The sequence below is a fragment of the Chenopodium quinoa genome, unplaced genomic scaffold (genome assembly GCF_001683475.1).
Source record: "Chenopodium quinoa cultivar QQ74 unplaced genomic scaffold, ASM168347v1, whole genome shotgun sequence".
Classification (NCBI taxonomy): Eukaryota; Viridiplantae; Streptophyta; class Magnoliopsida; order Caryophyllales; family Amaranthaceae; genus Chenopodium; species Chenopodium quinoa.
In genome coordinates this window covers 10,615,344-10,638,263 of record NW_018744239.1, presented here as the reverse complement: position 1 = coordinate 10,638,263, position 22,920 = coordinate 10,615,344, and the positions used below count along the sequence as shown (strand labels likewise).

Sequence of the window (22,920 nt, the reverse complement as noted above, 5' to 3'; positions counted from 1 at the left end):
CCCAAAACAAGTACCCAGATCTGAACACCCTTAATTAACTTTGATTATGAAATTTCATGGGAAAAATTCAATATGTAATTGAACTTTCATAACCAATATAGCTCTTAAATTAAAATAGAAAAAGCAATAAATTATTTACTGCTTTTAGAATATATCATTCAAAAGACCAGAAACACAAAATTGTAAATATTGGCAAAATTGAATAAATCACCTATTCAAATGTTACACTATATCTTGATATAAGACTACAAAGGTTGAGTGATGTTTCATTGACGATTCAAGTTGGCCGGAAATAACCAACTACCAATTTAACATCATAAGAAGCACTCTATGTTAAGCTCCACGTATGAACAGGGATCTGAGATATCAAAGTTGCTCAAAACCTGAAACCACAGGTTTAAAACAACGATTATAAAAGTGTAGATCGCAATTACCAAGGAACACTAACCACAGGAAATACGAGTCTATCTAAAGCTATATAGAGCTTCACTTGTATCGTGTGCTTCTTCAGGCATGTAAACCAACAATCAATACACATTACTTACAATTTTGTAAATAGCTGCCAACACATTTGCAAGCTTTTATGAGCTATGAATAGATTTTAACATTCAAAAGCAGAAAGCAGCGTATGAATCATATTGGTAGATAAAGTTTTTTCATTTTTTTTAAGAAAAAAGGGAAAAAAAAAAAAAAAGAAAAAAAAGGAGAGAGGGTATGTCCCCTAAATTGTACTCTAGGTTTCTATGTAAGATACAGATGAAACCATGACACGAAATCAAAAACTTCAGGATAAAGACTGAAACAACATAGAAACTCAATCAGCTTCATAACATGAAAATAATCTAGACATACCTCAGGATGCACAATGCCAAAGGAGCCTAAGAGCTTCCCTTTGTACATGATGTTGGCTTGTCTTCCTGGAAGAAACTCAGGGTTCTTCAACAAAAAAGCAAACAATCAAAACATAAAAAATAAAAAATTAACACTAGGTAAAATTCAAATTGCAGTGCCACAAAATCTTACATCTGCACGCTTTATGTAGTAGCCAGATTTATCCCCTTCTGCAACAAAAGGAGTGCCAACTATTTCCATAACTCTGTCAACTAGGGAGTGTATAATCTGTAAGGCCCAATTATTAAGAGAGCATTAGATCTGCTGATAATAAAGACCTGTTAACTCCAATGCAGGCATTAAGTCATTAAAACAAAAGAGTTTAGTATGCAAGCTAAAAGGATCAACTTTTCAAGCCTCAAAAAAATTAGATAGTCAAGCAGGATTCCTGGTAGACTTGTAAGGAGTGAGGTGCATTTAGGCACAAAGGGTCTGTAAAATCGAAGCACGGAGGTAAAAGGCAATCACATCAGCACGAGGTAAGTTTATCTAACATGAGTAAATGGCAGCAACATGTCTCATACCTGTTTCAATCTACTGCAGAACATATCTCATGATAAGGGAAAATCTGTATGAGATCTTCTGGCAATTACTAAAGTACCGCACTACATGCAGATTGGGGATTTTAATTGTGGCATAAGCTAGCTATTAGAAAGTAAAAAACATTATTTCATTACTTCAAAGGAATAGCTTCCAAAAAAGTTATCTTGAACATAACATTTAGTACTGGAATTCTATATGGTATTGACATGAAATATAGCCTTGTATTCAGAACCCCAAGTCCCACTTCTTTTATTTTTCCAAGTTCTTTCAAATTTCTACAGACTTTAATATTTCTTACTTAAAACTCCTAGCGAAACTCCTCTTGTTGGTCCATAGCTCAAAAATAAAGGCATGGTGGAATTATCTTATGCCACAATTAAATTCTACTTCCAAGCCTAGTGAAGCTCATCTTTTTTTCCAAGCCTTATAGTTATCATTCAAGCATAAGTTTTGAACATATTAATTCAGTAGCTATAATATGTTTCTATATTGCTCATGTTCACGGATTATCACATTAAATCTAAAGACCTACTCAGAGTTTTACACGAATCTAAAAATGACATCTTGACCCAGGGCTGGCAATTCTTGATCTGACCCGATAATCCGTCCTAGAGTTTCTAAGAGAACCTGATCCCAACCTAAATTGAACCTGATTTGATCCATATATCAATTTTTTAATAATATTAAGTTTTACACTTTCCGATAGTTAATTAGCACAACTAGAAATAAACCCGAAATTTAAACCAAATCTGACCTGTTGGCCCAAATTGCCAGCCAATGACCCATTATTGCACCCCACAAGAATTGCAACGTCACTAATCAATTTGAACTATTGACAAGTCAGAAGCTCACCTCAAAACCGGAGCTATTACCACAATAAAGTGCTGCAAGTTGACGAGAATTTCGGGAACCAACATCTTTTGAATCATCCAGGATTGCTATATCACCAACTTCAAAGATCTAAAAACATAAATTGAAGAATGATGACAAAGGAGAGCCAAAAGTACAAACTACACTATATAACTAAATAAAAGCATGACCAGACTTTGTTACATAAGCACAACAGATTACCTTGATAGGCTTCCGATGATCTTTATTGTGCCCAACAGTTTTCAGTATACCAGCCATAAGACTACTACGCACCACCTGAAATAGCAAATATGATAAGATAACATGAAATATATGTGGGCCTGGATATAATCACATGATGAAAACATAAATATTCATATCATAAAACAGGCCAGGAATACAACAAGAGGACATTAACAAAATTGAAAAGACAAAGTGACAGACACCATAGTGTTTCATAAAGCACTATATGCCCTAAATGAGAGTTGAAACTTCACACCTGGTTAAAGTGAGGTACTACTCATTTAATCGAATACACAGAGTCGTTCAAAATCACATATTATTAAAATAATATATTAAATCACTAATATTCCCACTATGCGTCTTATCAATGCCATGACATCAAAATTGAACAATATAGTCCATGTTATTCTTTTTATAATATGAAATGGTATATGAACTCCATTATTGAACACCTCTATGACACTTTTTCACTGTACATAAAAAGAATTGATGTGACCAAGGCGTTAAGACTCAGATTTGACAAATCGTTGCCCATGTTACAATGTTCTCCCTAAATTAAAAAGTCCCGATATGAGAAAAACCATAATATGCAATGTTTGGTAAAACTAACAATTGAAGTCAGTGGTATGACAGAAGTTGCCAACCAGACTTCCTAAATGGTTACTAGGACAAAACTCCTGCAGTAGCCATTGCCAGTGAAGTTTTCAAAGATTGATTTTCTTCTCTCTGTAATCATTTCTCCTTTCTTCCTGTTACTCTATCTCCAATTCTTTCTAGTTTCTCTTAATGTATTTATTGTGACCCCCCTGAGAAGCTGAACATAAGTTTTCACATGACAACCACAGTACAATCCTTCATTTCTTTGTTTCTTCTTCTCATAGTAGTCCACTAGCACTTTCTTTTGCAAGTATTATTAAACCATAACAGGTTCTTGTGGGTTGGTGCTTGTGGTAGATGTTGTAATTTTATAGAGGTTTTGAATGTTTACAAAAATTTAATTTTTTTTGCCTTCAATTTAACTAATTTTGAAGCTTGTATGCTGAAATTTTATACCATAAAATGTATTAAGGGAAAAAAAAAAAATAAAAAATAAACAATACATGTATGAAAAATTTTATACCATAAAATGTATTAAGGAATAATTATTTTTTATACCATAAAATAGGGTAAAAAGGTGCATCTTGCCAACGAAAGCTGGCTTTTTAATTCTAGGCACATTAGCGAATATAACAACGCCAATTATCACAAGTAATATTACTTCAATGCATGAAAAATCTAATGAAGGCCACAATACATGTATTTGAAACTTAGAAACACCAAAACTTATCTATACTTAGTATTTATAAACACAAACCATCATCCTCGACATGCCACATGTACATTTTATTTTTCACCAATGCCACATGTCACCTCATTTAACCTTTCTTTTTTTAACCCCCTTTCTCATATTAAAAAAAATAAATAAATAAAATAAAATAAAAATAAAAACACTAGCTTTAATTCAATACATGTATAAATGTTGTTTGGTTCACTTTCTTCCAAATTAATATCTTCTACAATTACATTCAATTTTCACCCATTCTTCTCCTTTATAAACTACTCATTTTCCAATAAAAACATATTATAAAATAAAAATTTATATTGCATAACTACAAACAACCCGTGCATTGCACGGGCCAGGACACTAGTTACATGGAATACTTGAAACCCCTACCCCCTTTTCCAAATAAAAACACGGATTATTTTGAGTTCTTGACACATAACCAAGGCATTATGTCAGCAGTGAATGAGCAATGAATATCTCATAAACTGAAGTACAACCTCCGTTCCTAAATGCTCTTGTCACCTATTAGCACAAGAATTAAAGCACTATAGAGTTGACATTGTAAAGGTAAGGTAACAAGTGGGAAAATGATTGCCCATCATTGGCCAATAATACAAATAAGTCAAATCTTATATTAGAAAATTGTAAGTGTGTTGAAGGCCAAAGGAGTACAAAATAGAAAACAGCTCCTTGCCAAAAGTGAAATAAAGTAAAAGTCTAAAGACCATTAAGGAGCAGACTTATGAAGAAAGTGTAAGGAACATTTAGGATGAAGGTAGTAGTATTCTTATAAAGTGTCTTACTTGTGGATAATCATTCTAGTCAGAAGCCCTTAAGAGTATATTAGTACGTCAAGAACACCAATCTAATATGACATCCAATATACACAGCCCGACAAGTAGAAAACATTATTTTAAAAAAAAAATTATTCCCTTGGTGTTTTCAAATTATTTCTTAGAGAACAAAATCTTGGATTTTATTTGTACCATATTCATATTCCACAAGTCAATTCACACAGATAAATATGCCACAATGGGAAAGTCTAACTACTTTATTTCATGTGATTTAAGCACTAACCTCAAAATCAGAAGAACGAGGATTGGCAATAATCACTGCAGTTGATCGGTCATCCTTACGATTCAACATGGCAAAATTCTCTTTGTAAGAGCACAATATCCATGTCAAAACTTCAGTGAACCCATTCATTGCAATCTGGGGGAACCAAAAAAAAAAAGGAAGTATATGAAATAATAAGAATCAGCTGTAGGTTCATGAAGGAGCAAGCATAAATTTATAAAAAATTAAAAAAAAAAACAAATTAAGATAAAGAAAGAAAGAATACATAGACAATTAGAATTGCTTAAAAAGCCTTGAGCAATTTTGGGTATGCATACAGCAAGAGTGATGCAAGCATTAACTCACCCAAAATTGTATTATTTAATTCATGCTTGAGGTTTACTAACAAATCAATCTCTGTTCCATGTCAATATTTTTTCTAATGCAAATAGTTAAAATCTCACTGCCCTATGCCCCCTATCACATGTAAACTGCAGTTAAAAGCTAAGCACCATCCAACCCCATCCAATTGGTTTGCTAATTACCATGTTAGCATGAATATCAATCTTCATAGAAACAATTACAGACAATTTCCAGTTTGCAACCATGATCAAAGCTACTACATTGTTTCTGATATTCTTACTTGAATACCATGTACTGGGTGGTCCGAGAATATTAAAATGAAAATAGGCCTACATGGATACCTATCTTGATAAAACTCATGTCCTTAGCAAGTATTATACCAAAAGCTGTAGATTGAAACATCACTCCTCAGCCAGAACATGACAACAAGAAGCCGACCAAGCATGGGCATATCAACAGACAAATATATAATTACCTCAGATCTGATCATATCACTTAGTTCATTTAATGCAAGTGGCTTTATCGATGCCGGCCTTCTTTTTGGGATTTCATTGTATCCAAATGCAATAGCAACATCCTAAAAACAAAGAGAGAAATCTTATTGTTGTTTCCCAAATCTAATGCACACTGATCAGACAAAATTAGCTACACACCTCCATCACATCACAAGGATGAAGAACATCGCTTCTGGTAGGAGGAACAGAAACACATATATTGCATTGATTAACAGCTGGATCAGACTTCTTGGCATGCAATTGCATCCTTCTCAACAACTGAGTAACCTGTGGGACACAAATTAATAAAATAAGCATCCTGCCTCCATTCATAAAAGAGCTCATATTATATTTAACAGGAAACTGCAAAAGACCAGCATTCATTACATTAAAAAGAAATAAATAAATAAGTTCATCCAAATTGTTAAAAATAACACTTTTAATAATCAAGCTTCTTTCAAAAATAAAAAATAAAAAATCAAGCTAAGCATGATTATTAAAATGCAAATTCAATGAGGGGGTCATGCAAATTCAAGGAGGGCTAAAAGAAAGTGTTTAACGAGTAATTAAAATTCAATTTCACAGCTTAAAGTGCCTTCAATTGTTCCTCCCTTGACTTCAATTAAAACTTATTGATGTGCTTGTCCTTTACTTGTCAAACCTAGTTGAGATAGGATTATCTAGGTTTCTTTTGTTTAGAGAACAGAATCATGCCAAGTAAGTGACAGCTAATACGATAGAAAATACGAAAATAAAGAAAAGTTAAATGGCTTTGCAGCCTTTGCTCCTGTTGGGTTGGCAAAACCTTGGGTTTTATATAATACTTGCCCCGTTCTATTATGTTCTACTCACTTTGATTTATTCTATTTATAACATCTTTTTTTACAATCTATCTCTTTAACTCCACAATAATTACACCTTTCAATACTTTTCCTCACTTTATTCACCTTTTTCTTAGACAAACCCACCTTATAATATTCTCTCTCTTACTTTATCTTACACCTACTCACATTATTCAACAATTTCTTAAATTGCGAATCAATAATAAGTGAGAAGAACTTAAAAGAATAGAGGTAGTACAAGGGGAAAGTTGAAGTAAGAGTATGAGAATTTTCGCTGAGTATGAAAACACACCATGTTTAAGAAAGGGTAAACAAATAAAGTTAACTGATGATATATTATAAGTTTACAGGAAAATTCCAGTTACAATTACATATCAGCTATGAAAACACAACTACAATTATTTTCATAATGAAAATGTTTTTTTGTCCATCAACAGAATTACAATTGTACGCATGTATAAAATAAAAAACAATAATAGTATCCAAATTTTATGTAGCATGTTGAGTTAATGTAAATATCCATGAAAATTACGATCAGATTTGAAAGGGAAAATTCATAAATTGTTTTTTAAATAAGGATAGAAATGGAAATGATGGGGAATTATTACCTGAGAGCATGAGATAAAGATGATCAGAGGAAGTATAGATGGATTTTTGAGAAGATCAAGAGGTTGAGAAATGAGCTTTAAGTAGATCTAAATATGAAAAAAGAAGATGGCTGAGGTGTGGGTGCGTCATTTTGTAGAGTTGTTATTTTGCCTTTACTTGCTTTGGAACGTACAAAAATCTAATAGGCTTTTTTAAGGAGGGTAAGGTTCATAGTTTTTGTAGTAAGTAATCGATTATGAATTAGAATTCTGTCAAAAACTATCAGTAAAGTGATATTCTTTCTTTACAAATCAAAAATTTGTATGATTAAATTTCTAAACTATGACTAATATTTTTTAGAAAGACTATTTACTTGTACAATATTAGCTATGTTTATTTAAAAAAAACAACATATAACACTATATTAATAATAAACAAAATACTAGTACCAAAAAAAAAAAATTAAAAAAAGTTACTGTGCATATTGGTCATTTTTACACATTAGCATTGATTTGATTGATTACCAAAATATTCACCATAAGAGCAAAATAGAATACAAAGTGCATTGCATAATTACATTAGAATAAGAACAATAAGAAACCTAAGGAATTCTTATGGTAAATATTGTTAGTGTAATCATTAAATTTATAATATTCTATGATTTCCTTCATAGCTATTTTCATATTAGTACATTTTTCCCATAGCAATATAACCATGTCGGACACGACACCCAAATCCGAGTCTATGCAACATAGGTTTCAACTATGGGCAATGGTCACCAGAATTTCATTTTTTTAAAATACAAATTGGTTAAAACCCCTAATTTTTTGTACCAATTTGATTATATGACGAGAAAACTACGATGTTCAAGCACCAAAATGACAACTACAACTGCCAAGGTTAAAGTGTAAACATCTTAAAGAAACGACAAAAGATGATTATCTCTCTGGGTATTGACGTGGTCAATTAAAAAGCAGGATGTTCAAACACCAAAGAAACAAATACAACTAGCATAGCAGCACCTTTGAGAGGAAAAACAAAACAAGATCATCTTTTATAAGAAGGCAGTGCACATCACCTGGTCTGCTTCTAATGATACTCCAATTGCGTCATTGATGTAAGACAGAGACACTTCCATATCATAGCATGACAGGTCAGGACAAACATATGACTCTCCATCAGAATATATAACTTCAACTGGTTCAACTTCAAACTTCTTCTCACAGTAGCCCGAGAACATAGTAACCTGAATCAACAAAAACCATTATCAGCCAAATCTCAATGAGTTGTGAAACCAAGACAATAATCTTTTTTGCATACCATAGTATTCAAAACAATCTTAGCCTTCGTCAAATCAGTAGCTGTACATTCAATGAAAACATTCTTCGTCTTCAAAGTAATAGCTGAGTGTGCCCCATTTATAATCGGGGGTAAAGACAAAACAGTTCTGCAGATCACATACTGTTAATTTCAGGATCATTGATGTAAAAAGATATCTCAGGTAAATGGGTCGCAAACTATTTCCACGGTTTATAAACTACGAAAAATATTGAGTCATGAAGGGCAACTTTTTTAGCACAGCAAATTATAATCTATAAATAAGACTCAACCATTTTAACAACACCTCATCTTTTTTTACTGTACTATATTACAACAAAGAAAGATATGAAATTGAAGAAGAAAAGGTTGCACAGATTATACCTGTCATGGTCATATATAACCGGAAACACAGGAGAATTCTCTATAATATGCAGGTATTTCTTCAGCTTCAAATCGGACTGTCAAAAACAATAAAGAATAAATACAGATAAAGACGCTCTTTGAAGAGCTTATGAGGAAATACAGCAGAAGCTCCAGCAAACAATTACTCTAAAATTATAAAGTAAAGCTACTCATGATTATTAGGCTTCTTACTCTGCTATGACCAAAGCAACAAGGGATAATTACCTTATAGAACTCCATCAATTCATCAGCCCTGAATGCATTTACCTGTAAAATGGATTTAAAAAAGAAAAAGAAAAAAAAAAAGAAAAAAAAAAGGAAAAAAAAAGAGAGAGAACAGATATGAACTTATCAGCACCTCAGAACCAATATATAAAAATAGATAATCAAACATACATTCAAAACAGAAAAAGGGAACATTAGCAATTGACATTTACTGTGGTTCGAAACTTTTGTAGAGGCCCCCTCAATTATTATTTTCAGATTCCTAGGTCAAGAAATTACTTTTCCACAGGTGTTGCTCATTCAAGTAAAAATTAGGAATTGTGAAGGACCTTCCTTTCTACATATCTTCATAGTTTATTATTTTAAGGTTCCCAAACACATTGAAAAGGTCCCGTGTGGATATCCTATGCATGATGTTCCATTACCACATAATTCTACAAAGGTGGATAAAAACTTTGTACTAAAAAGTAATGGGGAAATGTATGGGCAAAATATAATTTTTGCAAGACTATATAAGACAATGAATGTAAATTACGTAGTATATACAAAATTGTTAGAAGTAAACATCTCAAATTAATTTCAAGATAATCCGGAAGACACAGAACTTCTTAGTGCAAACTCGTATATAGCAATAATAGTACAACACACATTCAGCATAACTAATGTTTCATATGTGATAATTTCAGATTTTGAATACTTGCATAGAGGTAACAGAAAATTTAGTACTAGTAGATTGAACCAGTACCTGCTTCAAAGGCACAAATTTTATTTCTGGCGGCAGAGCAGCCTGTGACAAGATTAAAAGAAGACAAAAAATAATAAGTACTTGCAAAAATAGATAGTTCTTGTACTAAGCTGCAACCTTCCCTTGATAAAACATTTTATATAAATTAGCTTCTTGCCTCGCCTAGCTAGTTATTACATCTATATGTATTTACCTATAATATTCAAACAATGCAGCTTAATCTCAAAATATTCCTCCATATAGTGTAATTGATGTTTTTTAAGTCATAAAGGAAAGAAATGAGGAAAGTATAAACATATAAAAATCAAAGTCAAATAGAACTAAATTGAAAGAAAAGCAACAAAAGCCACTTAATCATGTTATTCTGACAGACATTTAAAATGAAAGAGTTTGAAAGCACAGTGCACTTATTCCCTCCCCGTGTCACTTTATTGGCAAGGCGAGGGTAAGGGAAAAGGGGGGTGGCTAAGAGCCATAAAGCATGGAAAGAGTATCCACATCAAACACTTTGACATTTAACTACTTATTACAGTAGAATGGTTATACACTAAACATAAACAATTATATCTTGCACTAGGAGAATATGTGACAAATACACAAGTCCAAAAATCCTATAACCTCATTTGCACAGAGTATAATCTAGAAACATCAAAGGCAAGTGCCAACAAGATGCATCATCATAAACCAATACAGCAACCTTAAATATCAAGTCCAATACTTGTAAGGTAATCCAGCCAACTATTTTCTTTAGATATAGGGAAAATTTATATGATTAGGAATGTTAGCAAAAGCAGACTAGGAGTCCTCTAAGTAGAAACCAGAAAAAAGAGGACAAAAATAGAGACATGCCCAATCACATTTAACATTTGCTCATCCTGGAAAGCCTTTGTAACATAGACACTCACCTTGCAAGAGATGAGAACCCATGTCAGTCCCTATTACCAGGGCCGTAGAATAGGGTGTGCCAAGTGCCCTATTAAACAGAGCCCCAAAATAAAGAGGTCCAAAACTAAGAAAGAACCTAGTATTAAAAAATGAAACACAGAGAATTTTGCATGATTATTATCTAGCAGTAACAATCTAGTGCAGTTGGTACTTGTTTTTGCAAGCCATGCACAAGGTAGGAATTTGAATCCCAACACAAGCTATTTTTGCCTCTTTGAATCACGGAATATTTTGTTTTTTTCATTGGAAATAACTTTGATGTTCAAATTTAGTTACAAGTTCTTTATATAGCCATAAAAATTTTGTACATTTTATTTTCACATCTTCAACTTTTTTTATTTTTTTTGGAAAAGGTTATTGCAATTTTTTTTTATATTGGCAGTTTATTTCTTTCAAATAGGGGCCTTATATAATTAGCTCAGGCCCAAGAAAAATGTTAAGATAGGCCCATGAAAAATGTTATGATATTCTAACCATATCAACTCAAAGATACAAAGAGTAAACACATGAATAAAAATTATAAAAAGATACAATCTGGTGTCCAGTGTTGGAAAAGGCACGCTGAGGCGCAAGGCATTAGGGGTTATGTGCTTTTTGTAGTCTAGGCGAGGCGATTTTGATGAAGCGCAGCAAAGGCACGCGGGCACACCAAGAAGCAGCTTAAAACACACCCCTTGAGGCGCACAACAATGTCGTGACAATAGACATAATGTGTTGATCGCGGACCGTGTTGTGGATGGCACGATAATCAAATTCTTTTGAGTAATATATAGAAGGTGTAAGCTAATAGGATAGTTAAGTAAACTATTAGAGGCTTAAAGCTAGCTATTTTAGGGAAGACGTGGAATCTTTCACTACAGCACTGAATACCAAGTAGCTTTTGAGTGAAACAAGGGATGTAACATTCAACGTGGGGTGATTGGGGTTGGAACGTTTAATTCAGATGAGATTGTGGGGTTCTGAAAAATGCCATACTGAAATTGAAAGTCCGTTACGAAACGGCTTAACCGAACAATGGAGACTTATCAACACTTACTATCATTTAAGACATGCATCACTACCAAACAGCACCTTTAGTCCATGAAAGTTTTCTTTCCCCACACCGCCAATCTATTCTTTGAGAACTTATCAGGATATATTAAATAGAAAAGTGGCCCATAAGCCCTCATAATGAAGCAACTATCTCCAAATGGACTACCGTTGATGCTTAGACTCTTCATTGAACCAGCCATTGACACGACTTGACACGGGATATGGGAGGTAGAAAATGAATTAGACACTTTCTAAACAAGATTTAAAATAAATTAGGGTAGCTAATGGCGCGATGCGCGCGCCATAGCTAGTCATGTTCGAAAGCTCTTTCGATTTAGCTTTATGTCACAACTTTAGTTGAGTTGTTGGTAGGATTAATGAGGGAAATTATATGGAATGTACAATGTTCTTAAAAGTTAAAAAAATGAGGCAATTAAAATTAATATGGGTTCCACAAAGAAAAAAAAAACAATTAATAAGGGAAAATAAGTTTAAAAAAAAAACACTTTAGAAAACAAAATTGTCCAAACACTATTCATAAGAATTAATTCAAACTTTTTAAAAGGTAGGGATAAAAAGTTTAGCCATATTTTTAAAAGGGGTAAATATGTAAATAAACATTTTTAGGGGCATAATAGTTTTTACACTATTCATAAGAGTTTAGTCATACTTTTAAAAAGGTAGGGAAAAAATGAGATACATCAAAATAAATATTCAAGACATTATGGATTTTCTTCCCCTTGTTTAGGGAAACTTGGTATACTTTACAGGAATCTACATCACTCTAGCCAACTTGTTTGGTAATGATTTCTCGAGTTGCTGGAGGACCTTAGGACTACCAAGTTTATTTTTCTCTTCTCTAATCTAACATCACTTGTTTTTGTGGCAGACATGTTGTTCTTCTTCTTTACTATCCCATGCAATGTACAAAAAGGCACGCCTTAAGCGCTGAGGCGCTGGGAGATTAGGGTAAAGTGCTTTAAGAGGTGCACCTGAGGTGCTTGAGGAACACTTCAAGCCCACCTTCACAAATTTTTTTAAATTGTTTTATATTGTGTGCCTCACTTCAAAGAGACGCGCATTGCGCAGCAGAACAACCTTTATCACCTCACTGTGCCTTGAACTTTTTTATACATTGATCTAAGGTGAAATATAAGAGACAACTAGGTAAATTAAATTGTGTGGGGCACGGAAGTGATAAAGTTAAAATTAAGAAACATTAACTTCTTCCATGTTGTGGCACCTTTAAGTTTCCCTATGCAGCAGATCTTTCCTATACTTATATAACTTGCATGATAACTTGTATTTCCAATAAGTTTTACAAAGTGTGAGTGGGTGTGAGATAAAGTAAAAGAGAGAATGTAAAAGGTGGGTTTGTATAAAAAGAAAAGGGGGGTGAATAAAGTAAGAGGAAGAGAGGTAAGATGGTAAAAGGGGTTTGTCAAAAATAGAATAAAGCAAAGTGAGCAGAACATTTAAAAAAAAATTATAAGAAAAAACGACTTAAAATGGAAAGTGAGTAGAACAAAAAAGATCGAAGAGAATATAATAATTATATTTAAACTTAAACGAACTTAATAGGGCCTAAAAATTTTCAACAAATTCAACACAATGCTTTTTCCTTCAATAAAGCAGTGATAAAAGATAAAGTTCATAAATTTGACCTTGAAATGTCAAAGAGAAGCTACGGAGCAAATAAATTGAAATTAAGGAAGTAGTTTATGTTGGAAAAATAATATTATAAGTCATTTAAGTTTCAAATCGAGCTTTCAATTCTTGTCAAAATCATGCTAGCTAGTTTTGGATAAATTTCAAGTCTTGGAAGTATAACACGAATAATTAGTAGCAACCATGTCTCCTACCACCTTCTAGAACCCAACTTATAATTTTACTCTAGAATTTACTATTGAATTTCCAAAAGAACTACCTAAGATCACCAAAAATGTTGCAGCTACTATAATCCAAGCAAAGACCTTTTGTGCTATAAACTTTAAACAAAATAATATTGAAATCATAATAATGGGATAATGTTGTTATCAGACTTGTTACGTTAAGGCATAAATATATAAGCAAATTCAAAGAACACAATTTAACAAAAAATTAGATGATAAAATATTTAAACAAAGCTACACCTAACGCATTAGGAAATTAGTTGAGGAAACACTATTTTATACCTCATAGGAGAAAGGGCCTTGAATAGTATCCAAGTCATGAGTCCCAATAGCCACCAAGGTTCTTCGACTGTCAAAAGAATATAGATATGAGCCCTCCATGTTTTTCAATAAGAGAACATTCTTTGGCATTAATAACATATTGCACTATCATAGTTATCCACTATATTAATAAAAATACAACTATTAACACAGCAAGTCAAAATGTCAGTCATTTCAATGTTTTTTTCTAGGTTTTTAAAATAATCGTTCTACAACAATCAACAACCTGCCTCACAATAAACGCCTATCAATCCCATTAGTATTTCCAAATAGATATATGCTAGACTTCTGAATTTAACAGTTAAAAGTCATCTTCAACCTGATACTTCCACTTTAAAATGTGCCCATACTAGCTTCAACTTATAAGATCTCTGGCAATTCACAAAATGTAACTTTACAACTAATAGATTGGCTTTCAAAAGTAAATCTAGTTGACTAAATGGACATCAAAAGAGATCCACATTGTAAGTGTACCTCATATTCACTTTCATCTTTCGGTTGTTACAGATCCAGAATACACACAAGTTTAAAATATCCTAAGAAATAACATGATTTGCATGTGATTTATATTTGGTACTTAAATTAGTAAATAGTAACATTATGTTAATAGTATCATTGACACCTACTATTGTTCAAGACAGTGATTTATATTGAATCCCTATTCAGCTGTTGATATGATCTTGAATTTTAGGATTGCTTAATATTCATATTTGTTTATAGAGACTGTGATAATACAGTGATTAATCACAAGCTTTGATTCAAGCGATTCATCAAATTGTATACTTAAAAGAGTATTTACTAATGACAAATTATTATGACATTATTATTAAATTATTCAAACTTCAAACAATGGAGTCATGGGTTCAAGTATTTCGAGTCCCCTCTCTTTACCACCCTCCAAGGTTGTGCTTTAAGCCTTTTATAAATGTGAAGGCTTATACGATTATCTCATGTGAAGAGTGGGCAAGCCCTGCCACATGGCAAAGCAATGAAGACATTCGATGTGCAACTCTTCAATTTTATCAAGTAAAAGCCATCAGATCTAAAAGCAATAGCAAAATGAAGAGTCAAACAGAAAATAACCAAAGGGTATGGAGTTAGAAGGCTCTGAAGCCTCTAATGCTAAAGTTAGAGATGGTATACTCAGATTTACCCATGTTTATACAGGAGCAATGAATAAAATAGACCTTACAAATTCACAAATCAATCCTGGATAAAGTTAATAACATATCTTCATCAATATAATGAAGTAAGAAATTCACAAACAACACAAAATTTTCAAATCCTCACCAAAAAGCCTTTCTTTATAGTTGAAATTACTTTCTATCGATTACATCACATAGTCAGTACTAATTAGTCATGTTTTTCAAAAGTCAATTGGATGGGCTAATGGACATATCCGTTTTTTTCCAATTTCCTTTTGTTTGCATATTGTCTCTTCAGCAGTGCTACCATAAAAGCACTCTAAAAGTATGCACATAACATAGCCATAAAAGGTCTATAGCAAACAAAAATCAAGGACACTTTAATTACCGGCATATGTTCTGATGTAGCCTGTCTTGAAGATCAATGAAGCTGTTGTATCTTGCTTCGTCAAAGGTAATACCTCTTAGAACAGCACAAACAACAAAAGGCCGGATTGATAACTGCAAATGAAAACAAAATAAATAAAATCCATCATACAGATAAACTCATGTCAATTAGACCGGTAAATAAAACAAATAACTTCATAAACTAATACCTCGGGTTCCGTAGGCACATCCTTTTTTGGAAAACTTGATTTTACATGCATTTTCAACATGGATTCACGAGTAACATCAGCGAGCGTGTATCTTGGAATTTCTTCACGCTCTTCGAAAACCAAAAGGGCCTGCGCAAGACCCTCAAGGCAAAGCAAATCATACCTACATGTAATTATACATTGTATGTTCAAATGACCCTTAATTTCTAGCAAAAAAAAAATCAAAAATTATACAGATAATTTAGTAAAGCTGAATGTCAATTAAGCAACTTGATTAACAAACCTATTAGCAGGCACATCAATTTTGTAGATGATTTCTTCATCCTCGGTCGGCCCTTCATCTACAATATGCTTTTCTTTCCGGATAATTGCTTTCTCTGTTGTCTAATTCATCAATCAATTGTATACAATAAATAAAACAATTAAAAATCACCCAAAAAAAAAAACAAATTCAGCAATTATACAATGAATTATAACTTACTATATCATCAAGCTCTATGCCAAACCTAAAGCACAGATCTTCAAAATCTTTATCTTCTGAAATTTGCATTAAACAAAAAAAATCAAAAATCAAAAGTTGAAATAGTTGCAAAATAATCGACATTATTAATTTCAGGTAAGGAAGAAATTAAAAGGTGAGCCAGTTAACCATAGGATTGGCGAAGAGCTGAGAAAAGGCGGTCTCTACCAACACCAACAGTAGGCATGGTTGAGGGTGCGTTGAAGGTTTTCTGCGGACAAAAAACCAAATTAAACTCAGAGGTCTAATTTCACCGTTGAATTCGGATTGTGCAATACATAAGCAACCAAATTTGATTCAATTATCTCATAATTTTATAATAATTTTGTTTTCAAAATCTTAGTATTTAGAACCAATACTTGAGATTTTCGAACCGACAATTGAAGTAGATGAAAGATAAACCCTAGATTGTGAAATTGATATAGTGATTACAAAAAGAAACAACAACTTACCTCAGAAGCTGCTTCAATGGAGGATACAAGTACTTCAATGGAGAACGTCAGGTGCGATGTTGAAAGTACAATCGTCTTTATAGGGTTATAAATGGGTCAAATCCGCTAAAAATATATAAATGGGTCGGGTTTTTACACGATAGTCTAATTATTGAATTTATGAGACCTAAGAGCATCTTTAGGCCCGATTCACTTCACCTTTAAAAAATAATACTTCGTATTAAAGAATAATAATTTCAGTTTAATGAAAATAATTTCAATTCATTACTTTAAAAAGAAAATACAATAGAAAATCAGTGAAAAAATAATTTCAGTTCAGTAAAAATAATTTAAATTCGGCAAAAATAATTTCAGTTCAGAAAAATTAAGGTGAAGTGAACAGGGCCTTATTCATGAAAAAAAAAAAATATTCAAGTTACTATTCACAAAAAAAAAAATACTTTCTCTCTCATATACATTAACCAAACAAATACAGAGTATTTCTAACATCCTCCTCTTAACCATGAACCAAAAAAAAAAATTGTTTATGTTACTATTCACCTATCGGTTTTTTTTCCAAAGTAAGCTTAATTACAAAACAATGTTTTATGCTAGACTCGTGGCCAAACTATTTACCAAACTAAGCTCCTAGGGTAAAACGCTGTCTCTGACAACGTTTTATACCTGGTTTTTTTAAATAAAAATTTAACTTGTAAAACGCTGTTTTTTTTTATTAATTTTGTAATTTCTGACTGAGGCAGCGTTTTTAGCGTTTCTAGTCGCTGATACAAATCAGGGCCAGCTTCTCTCTCTCTCACTCAAATTCCCTCACTTCAATTCTTGACAGGATCTAAGTCGTATCACCTAATTAAAAGTAATTCCTAAGTCCTCTAACTAAAGTAGATAGGGAAGTAGGGTCGAATCCACAGGGAAACAATGTTCTTTTACTCCTAATTAATTATTATAATCTAAATTATCAAGTAACCAATTTGTATTTGTATAAATGAATCTAATAATCAACTAAGTAAATTAACTAAGGGAATAATCAATAATAAAAAGCTCTAGGGTATAGGTTCACCAATAAATAATACTTCAGGGTAAAACATACGATCAATTATCAATGCATAAATTAACTAGATTTTAAAGGGCTGTCGCTACGTATTATAGTCACATAATTAATCTACTGGTATTAAATCTCATCTCTCGAATCTCGACCTAACCATTAATAGATTAACATTCCTATTGAAACTAAGCCTAAACATCAATTCTCATCTGTCGAATCTCGAATCAATATTGCATAACTCATACAATTAAACCAGGCCTAATCTAATTGCATAACATTAAATCAATCAATAGGAAATTAACCAATCATCAATAATAAATATAATAGTTTACCCCTTCGTATTATTCATGGATCCCCACAAACCCTAGAAATAAAACTACTCACATATATTTAAATCTAAACTAAGCAAAGCGTATAAAGGAAGCATGATTAAAACAATAATTATAAATTAATATGAAAATAATTAAACCAAAGAGAAAACAAAGAAAAGAATATTAAAACTAAGTAATAATAATAAACTTGATAAGAAAAAAAAGAAAAGGAAACAAAACCTAAACTAAAACTAAAAGAAAATAAAACTAAAGCTAAAAGAAAAGAAAACTCTAACTACCTACGTACTACCCCCTTAAATAGCCAAGCTAATGGGCTTTTTTGCAAATCCCACTAAGAATAGAACTCTAAAGGAAATTAAAACCGACATTATAAGTCAACAGCAAACTCGCAAGACATTCGCCCGATCGGGCATTGGGCTGATTGATCGGGCCCGGTCAAACTAGCAGCGAGCTGGACTTCTTTCACAAGAATTGGGCTTTGCACTTGAACCTTGTTAACTTGAGTCCAAATTCTTATCTTGAATGATTCATGTACTAGCTTGTAAAAGTTAGACTTCTTTATTAATCAAGCCCTTAATCACCGGACTAAATTCCTTTAGCTCGGTCTTGGGCTTTAAATATACGGTCATGAAATACGATCAGACTCTAATATTTTTGTAGTGGCTTTATAAGCTCGGGAATTATCATAATTCTGCAAATTCCTACAAAATAAAACCAACTCTACAAAAACACTAGAAAACGTATATTAGTAATAAAAATAGCTCCATATAGCTCAAATAAGCACAAATATGACCGTGGGACGGGGAATAAAAATATATATAAAATAGACTTATCAATTCTCTCACTCAATCTTTTTCTCACTCACTCTCTTTGTGACTCAACTGAAATTCCCCCCGACCGCCGTCTCCCTCCGAAGACCGCCCGCCGACAGCCCAGACGCCCTAACTTCACTTCTTGTCGAATTTGGTACTTGCCCCCTCTCTCTTTGGTTTTTAAAATCTAGGTTTTTTTGATAATTGTTGATATTTTTTGTGAATGTTAGTGTTGATAATGTTAAATTGTTAGTGTTGATAATGTTGAATTGTTAGTGTTGATAATTGTTGAATTGTTAGTGTAGATAAATGTTGAATTGTTAGTGTTGATAATTGTTGAATTGTTAGTGTAGATAATTGTTGAAAATGTTGAATTGTTAGCGTAGATAATCGTTGATAATGTTGATAATTGTTGATAATGGTTGATAATTGTAAGTTTTTGAGTAATTGTGATAGCTTACATTGTTGTTTAATAATGGTGACTTAGTGCTTCTAAGTTGTTGTAATTTGAAAAGTATGTCTACATTGTTGTTTGATTATAGTGATTTAGTGCTTCTAAGTTGTTGTGATTTGAAAAGTATGTCTACATTGTTGTTTAATTATGATGATTTAGTGCCTTTAAGTAAAATGTGTTTTGGTTGTTATGTAGAATATAGCTGCACAAAATGTAGTTTTGTTATGCCGGTGGGGAGGTGAAATTTTGTTTGTTGGACCAAATGTCGTGTATAATGGAGGAAATATGGAACCACTAACACTTGAACCGGACATGACTTTTAATGATTTGATGAACGAGGTTCATAGTAATATTGGTTCAAACCCAATGAATGTTCAACTAAACATTAAAATGAGGTTTGAAACTTTCAATGGGGTTCAAGTGTTACATGTTTCTACAGATAAACATTTGAAAGCTTTGAGGAGCGTCGTTGCAATGAAGGGTGTTCCCACTGAGATATATGTAGAAATGGTGCCTATATGTACCCAACAAAGTACTCGGCCTGAACAACAAGCTACATATATTTCCGGTTACAACACAGAATCCTTGCGAATGCCTTCACACAACATTCCATCAAATGAATATGGGATGGGATCTTTCAGTAGAATGTTGCACGACGATAAATTTCACATGCCGTTGAGTTTTCATATAGCTTCACATGTACTTGGGGGGGCATCTGTGGCAATGTCCGGCCAACCTGGTCCTTCGACATCAAACACCGTCATACCTTCACCGATGCAATTGCATAGTTATTCACCTATGCAAGATGATGTCCAAGCATCACTATCTCAACCTATGGTAAATCATCTTGAAAATCTTGAAATATTGTGAATAACGAATTGTCTGTGTATGATGTGTATGCGGAAATAAATAATGAGGTTGAGAGCGGAGAGGAGGAAGATGGACTTGACAACATGGATGTTGAACCCGCACACATGGAAGTTGGTGAGGCCATGGTTAGAACTCCCATACCTTGGTTCAGTTAGATAAACGAGAACTATGAAGTTGATCAGTGTTGGGCCGAATTGGGTAGCCATACATCGTTTGTTCTCGAGGGAGAATTTGAGAAGGGCATGTTTTTTGAAAGTAATAAAAAGCTTCAAGAAATGGTGAAGATGTATTCTATACAGGGGAATCAATTCTACACCACACTGACCTTGACTGAGAATGTCCTTCATCTGTGGTGTAAGAAGAAATGTGGTTGGTCGCTACGGGGTACTAAAACAAGTGAGCACTCGCATGGCTTTACCCTAGTCACATAAAAAGGCCCGCACTAGGATAACTGTGTCACTGAAGTACTATCTACTGATCACCCACACTTGGATTCGTCCATAATATCTGAGTATGTGAAGTCCTTTGTGCAAAAAGATCCATCCTTGAAAGTTGAATTCATACAGGATCTCATCTCCAAGCAATTTCATTTCAATGTTCCGTATCAAAGAGCATGGTATGCCAAGGAGAAAGCTGCAAGCTAATATGTTCAAGGCTGCTGCGTACCAAAGGCAAGAAAGAAAACTACAAGCTGATTTGTGATCGATCAGTCAGGCATGTACTAAGGCCATAGAGTATATTGTCCAAGTATCGTTTCCTATGTGGTCTTTGTTTCACGACGCTGGTCGCAGATATGGGATATGTACTACAAACTTCTCTGAAACATTTAACAATGTGTTGAAGGGAGCTCGGTTTCTACCGATCATGTCCCTTGTCGAGTTAACGTTCCATAGAGTTAACAGGTATTTCACTTTAAGAAGGGAATCTTCTGAGGCTAGGTCTGAACAAGGACTTGCATACCCCCCCAAGGTCACTGCCATTCTAGAGAAGAACACCGCAAAAGCAAGATATCACAGATTGGATGCATATAACCGCCAACTGCATATATATCAAGTTACATCAGAAAGGGGAGAGCGACTTGGTAGAAAAGGAGGTCATAAACATACTGTTAACTTTCAGTTGAGAATGTGTACATGCAACAATCCACGGATATTCCACCTCCCATGTTCTCATGTTCTAGCAGTTTGTGCGAAGTATTCACTATCAGAGCAGCCATGGGTGGACAGTGTGCTACAATCGAAGGCCTATACAAACACCTATGCACCACAGTTCTGGCCTATCCCCTATGAGACGACCTGGACAGAGTACGGCGACCCTAAACTCACTCCGGACGGCAGCATGGTACGAGGACAAGGTCGGCCTAAGTCAAAGCGCATACGCAATGAAATGGATGAGACTAACCGCCCCCCGAGAAAATGCAGCCGCTGTCACCAACAGGGTCACAACCAAAGAACGTGTCCATCTAGATCGACCGGGACCTAAGTTTTTATTTGCAAGAATGTTGTAGTAGAATACTAGATTGATTTTGTATTTGAATTCGTAACATTTGGAACATTTCTATTTTGAAGTTTGACACTTGAAATTTTCCGTTTGTCGTTGCCTTTAATTCGTCAGTCCCTAATTGCTGCTTGTGTTTAATTGCTAATCTAGTAATTATGTTGATAATTGGTATATAACATTGTTAATGATTAGATATCATGGACGGACAAGATAGGACACCCGGATCTGTTGACCTTCTGTCCTGATACTACAGAACAAACATCGGAGCGTTGCCATATGGGATCAGTCGGTAATATTTCATCCGTCAATTCATGTACTTGTATGCATGTTAAATTGATATAGTATCTAATATTATTTATGGTTGTACGATTATTTATCAGGTTGATACAGCGAGGATGCTGTTTTGCATGCACTACACTACCAGGGTTATGGGTGACTGGGTTATCGATTCACGCGTTATCCCGTACGTTGAGTTGGCTAGCTTGGGTGGTATTCATCGGATGGCGTTCAGAGAGATCGATCGAGCGCTTGTCACTGCGCTCGTGGTGAGATGGAGACAAGAGACGCACTCCTGCCATCTACCTGTTGGGGAGGTGATCGTTACGTTGCGAGACGTGGCGATACTCACGCATCTTCCTATACACGGGACTGCGGTGACAATACTCGCGTTAGTCGATCCCGGTGGTTTGGTAACTCGGGTTCTTGGGGTTCCAGGTCCCGACGATATCAGGGGCTCCGGGTTGAGGACTGGCTGGATATGCGAGACTTTTCGTGTGCTGCCTACGGACACTGATGACGCCACGGTTCAGAGACATGCTCGAGCATACTTGTTCCTGCTCATCTCGGGCGTGTTGTTCGGCAACAAGAGCGGGAGCCATCTGCAGCTTATTTACCTACAACTGTTTAGACCACAACCGAGATCATGCATATCCGTGGCTACAGCTGGGGTAGTGCCTGTTTGACGACGTTGTATCGCCAGCTGTGTAGAGCATCCCACCATGGTTTTGGCGAAATCGGAGGTCCTTTGATTGTGCTTCAAGTAACCCACCAAATTATTGACAATCTAGTTTGGCAATTACTTACGTAGTTTATACTTAACCTAGTTTTGTATTTTTGTATTAC

At 34.0% G+C, this 22,920-nt stretch overlaps 1 protein-coding gene across 1 annotated transcript; it reads right to left on the bottom strand.

Annotated features, from left to right (window-relative positions):
- Positions 1 to 78: 78 nt before the first annotated feature.
- Positions 79 to 16,895, bottom strand: LOC110694486 (phenylalanine--tRNA ligase beta subunit, cytoplasmic-like). Its single transcript, XM_021871660.1, has 20 exons — positions 16,789 to 16,895; positions 16,466 to 16,547; positions 16,298 to 16,353; positions 16,100 to 16,200; positions 15,817 to 15,979; positions 15,609 to 15,721; positions 14,037 to 14,103; positions 9,886 to 9,927; positions 9,141 to 9,182; positions 8,895 to 8,971; positions 8,514 to 8,640; positions 8,272 to 8,439; positions 5,923 to 6,051; positions 5,745 to 5,846; positions 4,928 to 5,062; positions 2,506 to 2,580; positions 2,287 to 2,394; positions 1,024 to 1,119; positions 853 to 936; positions 79 to 383 (listed from the first exon to the last, which is right to left on the bottom strand). The coding sequence occupies exons 2-20, from the start codon at positions 16,521 to 16,523 to the stop codon at positions 315 to 317; spliced, it is 1,812 nt and encodes a 603-aa protein (XP_021727352.1). The 5' UTR covers positions 16,524 to 16,547; positions 16,789 to 16,895; the 3' UTR covers positions 79 to 314.
- Between the last annotated feature and the right edge of the window lie 6,025 nt (positions 16,896 to 22,920).

Coding starts and splice junctions, on each gene's coding strand:
- LOC110694486 (XM_021871660.1), bottom strand. CDS start 16,523: ATGCCTACTGTTGGTGTTGGTAGAGACCGCCTTTTCTCAGCTCTTCGC. Junction 15,980..16,099: donor ATTGATGTGCCTGCTAATAG/GTTTGTTAATCA, acceptor AATTACATGTAG/GTATGATTTGCTTTGCCTTG. Junction 8,440..8,513: donor AGATTGTTTTGAATACTATG/GTATGCAAAAAA, acceptor TTGTTGATTCAG/GTTACTATGTTCTCGGGCTA.